At 41.1% G+C, this 12,685-nt stretch overlaps 1 protein-coding gene across 1 annotated transcript; it reads right to left on the reverse strand.

Moving 5' to 3' along the window:
- Nucleotides 1–1,246: 1,246 nt before the first annotated feature.
- On the reverse strand, nt 1,247–11,760 carry LOC308297763 (phospholipid scramblase 2-like). The gene is made up of 8 exons (XM_080741328.1): nt 11,633–11,760; nt 10,393–10,511; nt 6,650–6,963; nt 6,501–6,543; nt 5,039–5,259; nt 2,850–3,011; nt 2,468–2,629; nt 1,247–1,688 (listed from the first exon to the last, which is right to left on the reverse strand). The coding sequence occupies exons 2-8, from the start codon at nt 10,403–10,405 to the stop codon at nt 1,629–1,631; spliced, it is 975 nt and encodes a 324-aa protein (XP_080597454.1). The 5' UTR covers nt 10,406–10,511; nt 11,633–11,760; the 3' UTR covers nt 1,247–1,628.
- Between the last annotated feature and the right edge of the window lie 925 nt (nt 11,761–12,685).

Raw genomic sequence — 12,685 nt, forward strand, 5'->3', positions numbered from 1 at the left:
GCGGGGACCCCCACTACATATTGTAGACATTGTGTTGCAAATATTTCTTAGACAGCTTACACTTGTTTCAGAGCAGGGAGGGAAGCACGCACATCTCCAAAAATGTACAGGTGTCGAACCAAAGAATACAGGTATATACACACCATGGAAGAAGAGGAGGTTCGCACACTGTTCCAGAGCTCCAGTAAATATTTTATTTGGATACAACGTTTCAACCCCTTTGGGTCTTCATCATACCTGATTGAAACATTGTATCCAGATAAAATATTTACTGGAGCTCTGGAACAGTGTGCGAACCTCCTCTTCTTCTGATGAAGACCCGAAGGGGTTGAAACGTTGTATACAAATAATATATTTACTGGAGCTCTTCTTCCATGGAGCCTACACTTGTTTGACAGCACTGTCATCACGTTGGAGTAATGTGTCTTTGCAGACATTTAACCACTTGAACTATACTGTAACATATTTTTGTCTGCTCGTCTTTGACAAAAATAGCCGAACTACAAGCTGTAGATCTGCTATTTTTGGGTAATGTTCCACTCAGAATAGGGATGCTAGGGTTCAAGTGGTTAATGTAACAACATGATCCTATCACACAAAGATTTGGCGGCCCCCCTATAGTATCTCTGTGGACCCCCTAGGGGTCCCAGACCCCCTGTTGAAGACCCCTGTTCTACTCTCTTTACTTGCTAAGTAATGATTATCCTATATGGACCACATGGCCATTTCGTACAACAATGCAGTTAATACATCTTATACATCTACTATCATATTGCACTCACTTTTTCAGATACTTTCATATAAATGACAAAGAACATCACCAGACAGAATAAAAGGAATAAGAGTAATGCAGATAGTTGAGAGATATTTGGCAAAAAATATGAATGTGTTGCTATCAAACAGTAGAATACCAATATGATGTGGTTATCTTTTTTGTAATCTGGGGACAAGTATATACTGTATGTTATATGAGCTATACTGGTATATTGTTCAATGACAATTAACAAAAGGAAAACAAAGAAACAACAATTCAAAGATGAGTGAAACTGACGTCCGTCCTATAAGATCCCATAGCCCAAGGACTATGAGATGGGCAGTTTGGCTGCATCCGACAGACTTTAGAAAGGTGTGTATGGTCTGTGGACGATGTAGAATATCTCACCGGACAATGGGACGGGCAGTGTGTGGCAACCACAGATATAAAAAGCTAGATACCTCATCTACCCGCTGCAGTTGATTGGAGCAACCCGTCCAACTTGGTGGGCACAAAAGAGGAAGTGTCGAGGGCAGGCTGCCACTCAAAAAAAACTACTGGCCAATCACAGCGTGTCTTTTCCGGGACTTTTCCATTCAAACCTGCCTCTGATTTGCCTGCCGACCTTCCGTGTCTGTTACGACACAGAAGAATTCCAAGCCTGTCAATCAAAAATGCCCACCAAGGCGAGACGGGTACCAGAGAGCCGGAAGAGGCGTCTACCTTTTTATGTCTGTGGTGGCAACATCCAACAGACATTAGACTAAGGAAGTGATCCAGGCAGAAGGGCGGATCATTGGACGGAATGGACATACAGAGTGCATGAACAGAGGAAGTGATGTAGCAGGATGGGATACGCTTCCCGGTTTCTTCATTATGAAAAGACGGTGCTGCGCTGGTTTGCTTCCCCGACCTTTTCGAAAAACATGAAGTCCTGCAGGGTGAAGATGAGAGGAAGAAATAGAAGAGCAGGCATCAGAACCTTTTGTGCATTTTATTTCACAGATTCTATAGTTCTTGGATAAACAGGTCCAAACGGCAAGATCCCAATATTACAAATATCATTCAAGAGATATTGTTTTACCACTTAAATCTAATAAAATGTGTGTTGACTGGGGTCCCCCAAGGTTCTACTTGGTATCCTCTTTTTTCACTTCACAACAAATGTCTTTGACAAAAATAGCAAATGTCCACCTATTATAACATTCCCAGAATTTGGAAGTTAAGGTTCTTGTGGTTAACATGATGCCAAAAACGTCCAGGAACGTGATAAGGATTACCGCAGTTCAGCGCCACGGCCCGTTAACACGCCCAGGGACGTGTTAACTGATTACCATGGTAAACAGGTGCTGTGGCGGCAGCTGGTGAGCGGGAAAAAAAAAACGTTAAGATGCATCTTGAAAGCTGTACCCTGCCGGTTCCACTAACCTCATTCACATCCATTCTATCTGGTTTCTGTAAAATGGCTTTTTCTCCCTTTGTTTTCCTACATCGCTCGTTTGGTCAAGACGGCGCCATGTTCTATGGACTATATCTGACTCATGGATTGCCGCGGTTGTATTTTGTCTTCTCAGTGCGAAAGACAAGACGTTGAACGGGTACCACCGCGTGCAAATCGAGTAAAAACAATAGGAAAGATACATGGCCGTTAATCTACATTAGTTATGGCAAAACTATGGCAGCCCAAGTGTTAAAAACAACACACAGACTTACAATGAGGAAGCAGGCTCCCATGAGCACGGCCTTCATTTTGACGTCCATGTCCAGAGGGAACTGGATACCAAAGTTGTCAGTGTCTGTGAAGACCTCTTTCAGAAGGCCGCTCCACTGCTTGCTAATGCGACCAATGGGCTTGCCTCCATCTTTCCCCTTTAGCTGCAGAGGAAGCACAAAGACAATTTCTTCCACAACAAAGTTTGTCACCCACTATCGTAACACTGCAGTGTTATGAAAGTATGAATACACAGACAATAGGTATTTTTGTTAGGGTCCAGAGGGAACAAGATTAGTTTACCGTAGTTTTATGTCATCTATTCAGACTGAGCAAGTTTGCAAAAGACAGTACATCATACAAAAAAAGAGCTATAGTCCTCACCTCAAAATTGACATCCCCGCAGCAGTTGCAGGCGAAGCAGGGTCCTTCAAGCTTCATCAGGGTTTTCTTTTCGGCATCCTGGATGGAGAAGTGCGGCACAAAGGGGTGCCAGTCCTGTTTCACATAGCCTATGGTTGTGCCCGGTGGTGCTTGCACCTCCATCTAAAATACACACACACGTACATTAGCATTGATACACACATACATACATGCTGAGATATAACAAGAACACATAATACAAATGGTACATAATATGTCTGTCAACTGTGGTAACAATGAACTTTGCCGTTGATCTTGGGCGCAATACTTGCTCAAGCCATCTTGTTATTTGGATGAAGTTTCATCCAAATAAGTTACAAAACATTAACTAATGGTACTCAAATTTGGATGCCGCAGGGGTTAGGTAGATTCTGTTCATTGTCTTTCCAACAAACACAGTTCCAACGAACACAATTGGCCATGTCTGCAGGTGTGAAGCATGTCAGGGAGGCCAATCTCTGTCGTTGCACTAGCAACTGCTACAGCCTGTTCAGATAGGAGTAGTAGTACTGGAATGGATAGTGGGGGAGCCTAGACTACACGTATACAGATATTTTCGTTCTCCATTTAAAGAAAATCTCTGTCCACACAAGTGTATATCTGAACACACGTACAGGCAGAAATGCATTGAACACGGGTGCACTTCCCCGATCAGCAGCAGATCTCGTGTCTGTGTTAAATTCATGTAAAAAAAACTACAATGTTCAGAAATGGGCAAAAGTAGACCATGTCGTCCAGCCTTCCATTCTGGATGGCAATGCTGTCTGTGTAACCGAGTCCCCGAGCTCCCGGAGCAACAGTGAAAGTAAAACAACCCTGTCCCTGACAAGGTGACTATAAATACACATGAATTTACACACGTACTATAAATACACATGAATTTACACACGTGTCACATGGAGCAGCTTGGATGAGTGACCAGTGAACCAATGTCCTCTTACTGTCTTCTAGTAAGAGGACTGTCCCCCCTCCCCCCAAATAATTTGGGGACCCCCTGGGGGTCCCGACCCACAGGTTGAGAACCACTGTCCTAGGAACTGCTGTCATCACATGGGTAACATGCTTCACATGACTCCCGTTGTTAGTGGGGTAAACAACCATGAAATACATTCAAGTCAGGGGAGAAGCTTGGGAATGTCCTGTGTTGTGGTCTGCCAATGGTGTAACTTAATAGAGACAACCAGACACGAAGAGATGGCAGCCGGTTTGGCCAGTCCAGGTGACAGTTTGTGCTGACAAAGAGCCATTCATAGTCTCCACAAAACCCAGCCCGACAAGGTCACTACTGTAAACGAGCGTCCTCACACAGCCAAGTATAGTACTCACACATACTGTAACAGTAACACAAAGAAAGGTTTGGCTGTATCTGTAGTCATGAAATTATCAAGCACTTTAACCCTAGCTTCTCCATTTTGGTAGAAAATAATACAAGCTCACAAAGCGACACCAGATGGACGTCATTAACAAATAATACTTAAGTCGTCACTCGTCAGGGTTATCAGCTGTTAACAGGGTCATTAGCGGGTCTGAACTATTGCCACGTTGTCTTTGAACCTCACCTCAGCACCATAAGAATCAAGTCAAATATTTGTACTCTGATATCAAGGAAGTGTTTGTCAAGGCCTAATGAGGGCAGGGTTGGTACTGAATAAACAATTGAATTATGTATCTCCAGGCATGCTTAATAGATCTATAACTCTCTTAACTCACTTCTCTCTCACACACTACACTACACACACATAGGGGTGAAACAATTCAATGATCAAAAGACAGCTATTCAAACAAATCAATTGTGTATTGTTCCATGTGGGAATTTGGTCGGACCAACGGCTGGCAATAAACTCAAATCTAAGGATCTTTATGGGTCCCTTTTATATCCATACAATATTTGGAGAGCTCCTTATGTCTTTCTGTCTGTGTCTCTTTTATGGCCATATATGGAGAGCCCTGGTGACATCATAGTATTGACGTTATAGACTGGCCTCCAAGTACTCTGACAACAGGTGCTGTACTGAATAACTGGAGGGGCATCATGCATTCCCCACAGGCATTGTGCCCAATGAGAATTGTTTCCAACGGGCATCAGCCTAGTTATTGCCTTATTTGACCTTTTATGGCCTAAATTAATCACAGCACACACCCGCACCCACCTCTTGCAGGCAGCAGGGGCACCAGCAGGAGACGCAGCGGAAGGGTCTTATGAGGCGGATGACCTCTCTGTCCATGTTATCCTTGATCTTCATGTCAAAGCTCCGCAGCGAGCCGCAGCAGTTCCTGGTGCAGCAGTCGTTCTTCTCCTTCGCCTTGTAGATCTTCTGGCCCAAGCTGTTCTTGATCTCATACTGATTGTTCGTCTCAAAGCCGATGAACGCTGGAGACGAGGGCGACAAGAAGGCGTTCTTTATGATGAACTGGCCACTGCTTTTACCGTGTTTTTTGTAACGCCTGATCGATGCCAGGTTTTTGGGTCCGATAAGACCAGATCTGCTATCTTTTGCTACATTTTTTAAACCTTTTAACGACATGCTATGTTGGTGTGGCAGGGATTGTACCTCTAGGTGTGTCTTTAGCAGGCCAAATCTAAAAAAGTTCTAGGAGGACAACATTATTTTATTCTCCTATACTCCCACTAGGTGAGCTACTGAAGCACTGTGTATAGCGCTGGAGTGTTTTACCACCAGGATCTCTGTCTGTCGCCTTTTCTGGTGACAGACACAGTGGACAAAGTGTGTGCCATCTTTCTCCAATCCATTACTGAATTGCCCTGGACGTGTTTGTAGCCGCTCAGAGAGGGATTATCCTCAGTCAACCTTTCTTCAAAATTGTCCATTGTTTGTTTCTGACAGACAGTGCTGGGCTAAGAAGGCCCAACTTCAAAGAGGTAGAGCCTGCACACCAAAAACGGTAAAAGATACTTCTTTATTACAAAATTGACTGATTGTTTTGATCTGTGTGGATTCTGTGGAATCTGTGGCTGTGGATCGTCTTTTTTTGTTTTTATTGACCTGCAGAAGCACAAGAAAGTTTCTGTTCTGGAGTACGAGTAGGAAGTGGGAGGGAAAAAGGAGGCAGCGGAAGGAAATGAAACTGGAACAGATAAGTGGGAGTGGTGGAGAAATCAAAAGGAAGGAAATGTATAAATATCTTAGGATTAGGATGTCTGGTGGCAGAGGTCAATTTATCACTCTGATGCATTAACAAGAGGGTTAAAGTTGGGTGCAGTGACCACTGCTATGGAGGAGAGCTGTATGAGACCAAGAGAAAGCCATAGAGGATGGATTAAAGGAGTAGTTCACCCCCAAAATGACTTTTTTTCTATTGATTACTCATGCCATGGAGACTAGAGTTCAATAATATTTTTTGGTTTTTGTCACATTCCTAAGACCAAAATTTGATTCGAGTAAATTTACCCCCATTGATTCCGGATGGTGACCCGTTTCGAAACGGGTCACCATCCGGAACGAATGGGGGTAAATTTATTGTTATCACATTTCTGTCTTAGGAATGCGACAAAAAACAAAAAAATATTATTGAACTCTAGTCTCCATGGCATGAGTAATCAATAGAAAAAAAGTCATTTTGGGGGTGAACTACTCCTTTAACAAGCTTTACCTTCTAGGAGCTCCACTTTTTGGTGGATCAGTATCTGGTCGATCTAGAACACGAGAGAAAGGCAATAAACAAACGAACCACATCACATCCGTCACCCAAAAACACAAGCCAGTTAAATCTAGATACAAGACCCTGTACTTCCAGCCTACCTGTGTGAGGTACTCCAGCCCTGGCGGTACGCCAACAGCGATTGCTGCTGCAGCTGGTGCAGGAGCTGGGGAGATTCCACCCGGGGGGCCTCCGTATTCGGACCCTGGCACGGGACTTTGGCCTGGGCCTACAGGGCCTGGCTGATACATTACTGGTTGTGCTGGTTGCTGAAAGCCCACATTGAAGCCTACCGGAGGAGGTGGTTGGTTGGGGTCACCATACCCGCCCTGAGGAACCGGATAAGGAGCCATGGAGTAGCTTCCAGACTGGGGCATATTCGGGTAGGGAGCTTGGCTTGGAGTGCCTGGGTAGACTGAAGTAAAGACAAGAAATTACTTCAAAACATTATCCACATACCCGCTAAAGATGAACATCAACAACCCTCAGTGGGAACATCGGGAACATCTTTCACTGGAGAAAAGTTGAATATTTTCATAAAAACTATTTCATGCACACTGCTCAACCCAATGAATGCAAAGCCATTATTAAGACAATTTATCAAATAGTGTCACGCTAGTTGGTTGATGGGCATAGTGTCATAACGTGACCATTGTTCAAGATACATATATTATATTACTATTGTTGTGTAATATCTTTAAAAAATGTGTGTGTGTGTGTGTGTGTGTGTGTGTGTGTGTGTGTGTGTGTGTGTGTGTGTGTGCATGTTCCTGTATCCATGCTTATTTGCAAGGAAACATCTGAAACAATTGCTTGGAAGCACCTCTGAAACTACTTGTTATTCATACCATGTCTGAACTGGCTAGCGAACATTACATTGCAGAATGTTCCTGCCTACAGTGAGGTACAATAGAAAGGTATCATAAAAGTTATACAAACAACAACATACACTACAGTGCACATGGCTATCAATTCCAACAGCAAGAAGAAAACAACACATGAAATCTGATATATGAATGCATAAATATTAACTGAGCTGAGAACAAACAAATAAACACTTCTGAAATATTTTACTTCCTAGATATACTTATCTGTTCACAACATACCACAGTAGTCAGTAATGGATTTATTTGATAGTTTTTACATGAGCTTTAGCTTGCAGCATACTGGTTATGTATTCTTATTTGCAGCAAAAGCAGTTTGACAGCAAATAAATGTCATATCAGTCATGTTGTCAATGACTTGCTAATTTCAGATGCTAAATTGACAGCATCCGCCTTGAGGTTTGACTTGTTCTGTGTTCCTTTCCTCTACAGTAGCCTATATTCTACTCATTCCAACTCTTCCTGTAACTGTTGAGCTTCCACAAAAAAATATTCCACCTACTACTTACTTACTCCCTGTAATCATGTGATGATGTGACAATAAAGTTCAGTGAATCTAAAACTAGGCTGCTGGTTACCATGCTTGTATCTTGACTATGTATGTGTATCTTCACTCACAGACCAAATATTTGTTTGTCACATGTGGATCGGACAGAACAACAATGGTCTCTAACATCTATCTGCTAACCTACTTTGGAGGTCATTTGACTATTTAGTAATGACAGAATGCAGCCAATAAAATCTCACTGGCAGGACTATGAGCACTCAAGGGTGGTTAGCCTAGCCTACAGTTTGAAAGTTCAATGAACAGAATGAAAACGTTGCTAAATGAAACCAAAATGTTCAAATGAAGACTATGTGAGTGTCTCTCAAGTAATAATAATTGAAAAACAAACTGATAACAACACCCATAATAATAATAATAAACTTTATTTATGCAGCACTTTTATTTTATCATTTTACTTTAAAGAAATGTTTTAAAAGCATGTAAAAGACGACACCGAGGTAGCTTGTCTGATCCCCAAAGGAAGTTTATTCCACAACTGCGGAGCTCTTAATGCCCTCTGTCATAAGCCCTGTCCTACATAAGCAACAGCTTGTCTGCAGATCTGATAATTATAAGTAGGGAGGTAAGGGGTGAGAAATGAGAATGTCAGAAACATAAGAAGGGGCAAAGTTCAACACAATTTTAAAATCAATTCTGAACACGAAGGGTAACCCAACCAGTGTCGAGAATAGGGTTCATATTTTTTGTTCTTGTAAGAATCCTTGCTGCTGTATTTTGTACAATGTGAAGGCAGTTCACTGATTTCTTGTGTAAGACAGGAAACAGTGTTACCAACTATAACTTATTTCAACATTTAATGTTCAGGTCCCAGATTTCTGGCCTTGTGGGTGCACAAGGTGTGCTGCATTTTCTCAAAACTCAACCCATGTTAAATGACACAACCGGTCATGTTTCTCTCCCACCAAGTAATATGTGAGTAACACCCCATGAACCTCCTCCACCCTCCCCCACATTCCTGACTCCGCTAGAACAAAACAAAACAGGAAAAATGTAACTAGTATTAATGCATCGTCAGGCAGAGGAATGTCAAACTAAAATGTAGAGGGGAAATTACAGATTATTGCCCACTCAAAACAGAAGAGCATTATGGACAAGATGATCAATTCAGAGGGTATATCTAAGTTTACGGTCAACTGGAATTCCTTTCATATTTCATTACGTTGGGAAGGGGAGGGGGGGTCCTCCAACGGCTTCAAGGAGGGACTAGGCAGGGAACAGTACAGGTCATTCAGGGAGGCTGTTCATTCACTATATAATGACGATCATTTATGACTTTATAAATGAAAACGTAAACTGGAAACTTGCGGTGAAAGCAATCATCACAGAACCTGTACTTAGGTAATATAATCTGTCAATTATGTGAATTATGAATTCTGCAAGCATAACATCATCACTGAGATAAATATCCTCATTCTTCAGCATTTCCTTGGCTGAATTGTGGATATGCATGTGATTACAATGATTTTTCTTTTATTATTATTACATACTTTTAACTGAAACCTTTTTGCTTTTAGTACAGGAAATAAATCCAAGATCTCAATATTCCACTAACCTCATAAGTCTTGTAAAAAATCCATGATGTGATATTAATGTTTTAAACCCTCCCATTTTTCTCGTGAGATTCTCATAAACTGCACACCAGCACAATTTAGCTGGAAGGAAAATGAAGGTGCTGTTAAACACATCCATGAACAAGTTTCAACCCTTTAACATTCAGAACACTATATTGTGTATCATTATTTTATGCTTTAACTATTGAAAAATAGCAGATATACAAGCTCATAGCACGGCACCGAGTGCTGTGCTGCGAGCATGTAGATCTGCTATTTTTGAAAAATCGTGAAAATTAGAATTTTGACCCGATTCTATAAGTGTCTTTTGAATCCTTCTAAGGTTTTTTGAAAACCCTATGTTTCTATGTCAGCAATCTGGCTAGCCATCGTCAAAGAAAAGGTCCTTTTCACTTAACTGGAGCTCAGTTAGTCTGTTCTTGAGAGACTACTATGTCAGTGGTTCTCAAACCTTTTCATTTGAAGGACCCCCAAAATGATATATATTTGGCACGGACCCTCATCTCAAGATATTTAGTTCCGGGGACCCCTCAGAAGCAAAATTTGAGTTACAAACGTTCGCTTTGAAAATACATGTATTCAAAGATTTGCACACATTTTCACGACTTTAAAAAAAATAGCAGATCTACAAGCTCCGCGCTGTGAGCTTGTATATCTGCTATTTTTCACTGGTTAAAGCATTCAATAATTCTAGGCCTAAATGGGTTAACAAGGTAAGCTGTTCTCTGTGCCTTTAATGGATTTTATCTAGTTCTATCTAGCTTTCAATCATTTATGAAATCTAGTAGCTGTACTGCGTAGAGTCTGTAGACGTTGCTTACCAGGAGCAGACATGATGAAGTTAGGTGGAACTTTTCAGCAAAACAAATGGAAAAGAGGTTGCACTTCCTCCCTTGTTCCCTCCAATGGTCCAACCTCCCCACCAGCTCTCTATGGAAACCTGGAGGAATGGGAGGAGGGGCCTTGTGAAAAGCTAATAAGCAACAAATAAGAGGAATAAAACCTCAAAAGAACCAATGATTTATAGCAGGCATCATAGCTTACATGTGGGTCAACACACCCGATGCAATAAAATACTCAAGAATAAACTACACTTTGGTCCTCATAATACCATAAACTTTTACATATTTATCAACATATTCAAGCCAAATAAGTCCAGTCCGGTTTGTCTTGTTATATAGGTGTGTAGCTAAAGTATGACAGTAATGATGACACAACTAAACTACTGTGCCTATAGTGTAGTGAGTAGGCACATATTTGTTGTTAAATGTTCATGTTTCATTCATGTGGAAAGTGGGTGTGGTGTGGAGGGAAGCCTTTCACAATTTTGAGGTAGGCCTACTTTTACTTTACTGGTGTATTTCAACATTTCTGCACTTTTACTTCTATTTCACTACATCTCAGAGGCAAATATTAAACATTTACTCCACCACAATTTTTTGACAACTTTAGTTACTAGTTACTTTGTAGATTCTGATTATTATTACAAAACACACTGACTAACCACTTCAGCCTTATTATAGCCTATATTTTGGCCATTTGGAAATAGCAGATCTTTTGAACATGTGAAATGGGACATTCTGCACAATGAGTAGCCTGCTTTTACTTTTAGTACTTTAAGTATATATTGATGCTGATACTTTTACTCAAGTACATTTTGAATTACTTTCTTTACTTGTAACAGAGTATTTCTGCATTGCAGTATTGATACTTTTACTTAGGCCAAGTACAAAATGTGAGTACTTTTTACACCACTCCTTATTCCACTATCTTTGATCTACTTTCCTCCAGTCCAGCACATGCAAACCTCAAGAGTCAGACATAAACTACTACTGTAAATAAAATATAAAAGCGATTAAGTTAACACCATTCTGAAAGTTTATGCACGCATATGCAGCATTCAAGAGTGACATAAATAAAATAACCGTGTCCAAAATATGAAATAATTTATTTCCAACGGATTCAGAAGGAACATTGTTTACACGGACATTTGCGCCCGCGCATTTCCCTTTAACCATGTTTACAGTATAGATAAGACACATGACGGGCTTAAAAGCTTACCTCTGACGTTGTTGGTTGGTTTGCACACACCAGCAGTGTGAATTTCAGCGTACAGTTTAAACTTTATTTTCGTGATTTAAACCCTTCTGTGTACTAGTCAGTCAGAGCTGTCAGACCCATTCTTCCTCGTCTGACTCAATCTTGGACTCAATCTTGGTCTGACTGTGACCATCATGGCTCTTCTGGGTTTGACCAATTGTAACCGCCAGAGGGCGACAGTTACTAAATAATGACCGCCAAGTATCCTGTGAATCTGAATCAAATTGAAGGAATCAAGGAAACCATACCTGAGTTCAAAGTAACCAGCTTAAAGGATGCATTATTCCCAATCTGAGATCAGATGCCAGTCATGCACAGCATATAAAATATGAACAAATTAATAAACAGATGAAAGATCCACAAGGCCTATTAACAAAAACTAAACAAAGGCTACACCATCAACATGTGGAACGCCCTTCCACAAGCCCTAAAGGAGAGCAAATCCCTAGCCTCCTTCAAAATTGGTATGAAAAGTCACCTTCAGACAGCTGCTACCCGTGACTTGTAAATAGACTAAGCCCCCATGTCCCCCCCCCCCCCCCCCCTTTTCTCTTTTTTTGTTTTTGATGTTATGCTTTTGAAACTGATATTATCCTAGATAAAGTACTATGTTCTATCCGTCTGTCTTTCAATGTTATATGAGATACTTAAAGTGTGGTTCCTTTGGAAATAAGCCTCGGCTTTCTAGGATCTCCTTTTAGTTGACCTTGTACCAGTGATTTGTACTGTCATGAAACTGTACTTTTTTTCTATTGCAAACTTCTAATAAATTCTTCAATCAATCAATCAATCAAAAAAAGCCTATGCTGCTAGAACTTAAGCTAAACAAATAGAAGCCTATCCTTCAGTTTGTGGACAGACTGGAAGAGCAAAATGCTTGTTGAATAGGCATAATGAATAGGGGGGGATTATGCTAGCCTAGCTGCAGCTAGACTTCATCCCCACACGTGTTACAAGGAGGGGAAAACAAACACCAAACCAATTCAATTCAATTCAATTCAATTCATTTCAATT

The sequence above is a fragment of the Nannobrachium achirus genome, assembly GCF_963921795.1.
Source record: "Nannobrachium achirus genome assembly, chromosome: 14".
NCBI lineage: Eukaryota > Metazoa > Chordata > Actinopteri > Myctophiformes > Myctophidae > Nannobrachium > Nannobrachium achirus.

Coding starts and splice junctions, on each gene's coding strand:
- LOC308297763 (XM_080741328.1), bottom strand. Junction 5,260..6,500: donor AAAAGTGGAGCTCCTAGAAG/GTAAAGCTTGTT, acceptor CCTCGTCTCCAG/CGTTCATCGGCTTTGAGACG. Junction 3,012..5,038: donor GCCCCTGCTGCCTGCAAGAG/GTGGGTGCGGGT, acceptor TGTGTATTTTAG/ATGGAGGTGCAAGCACCACC.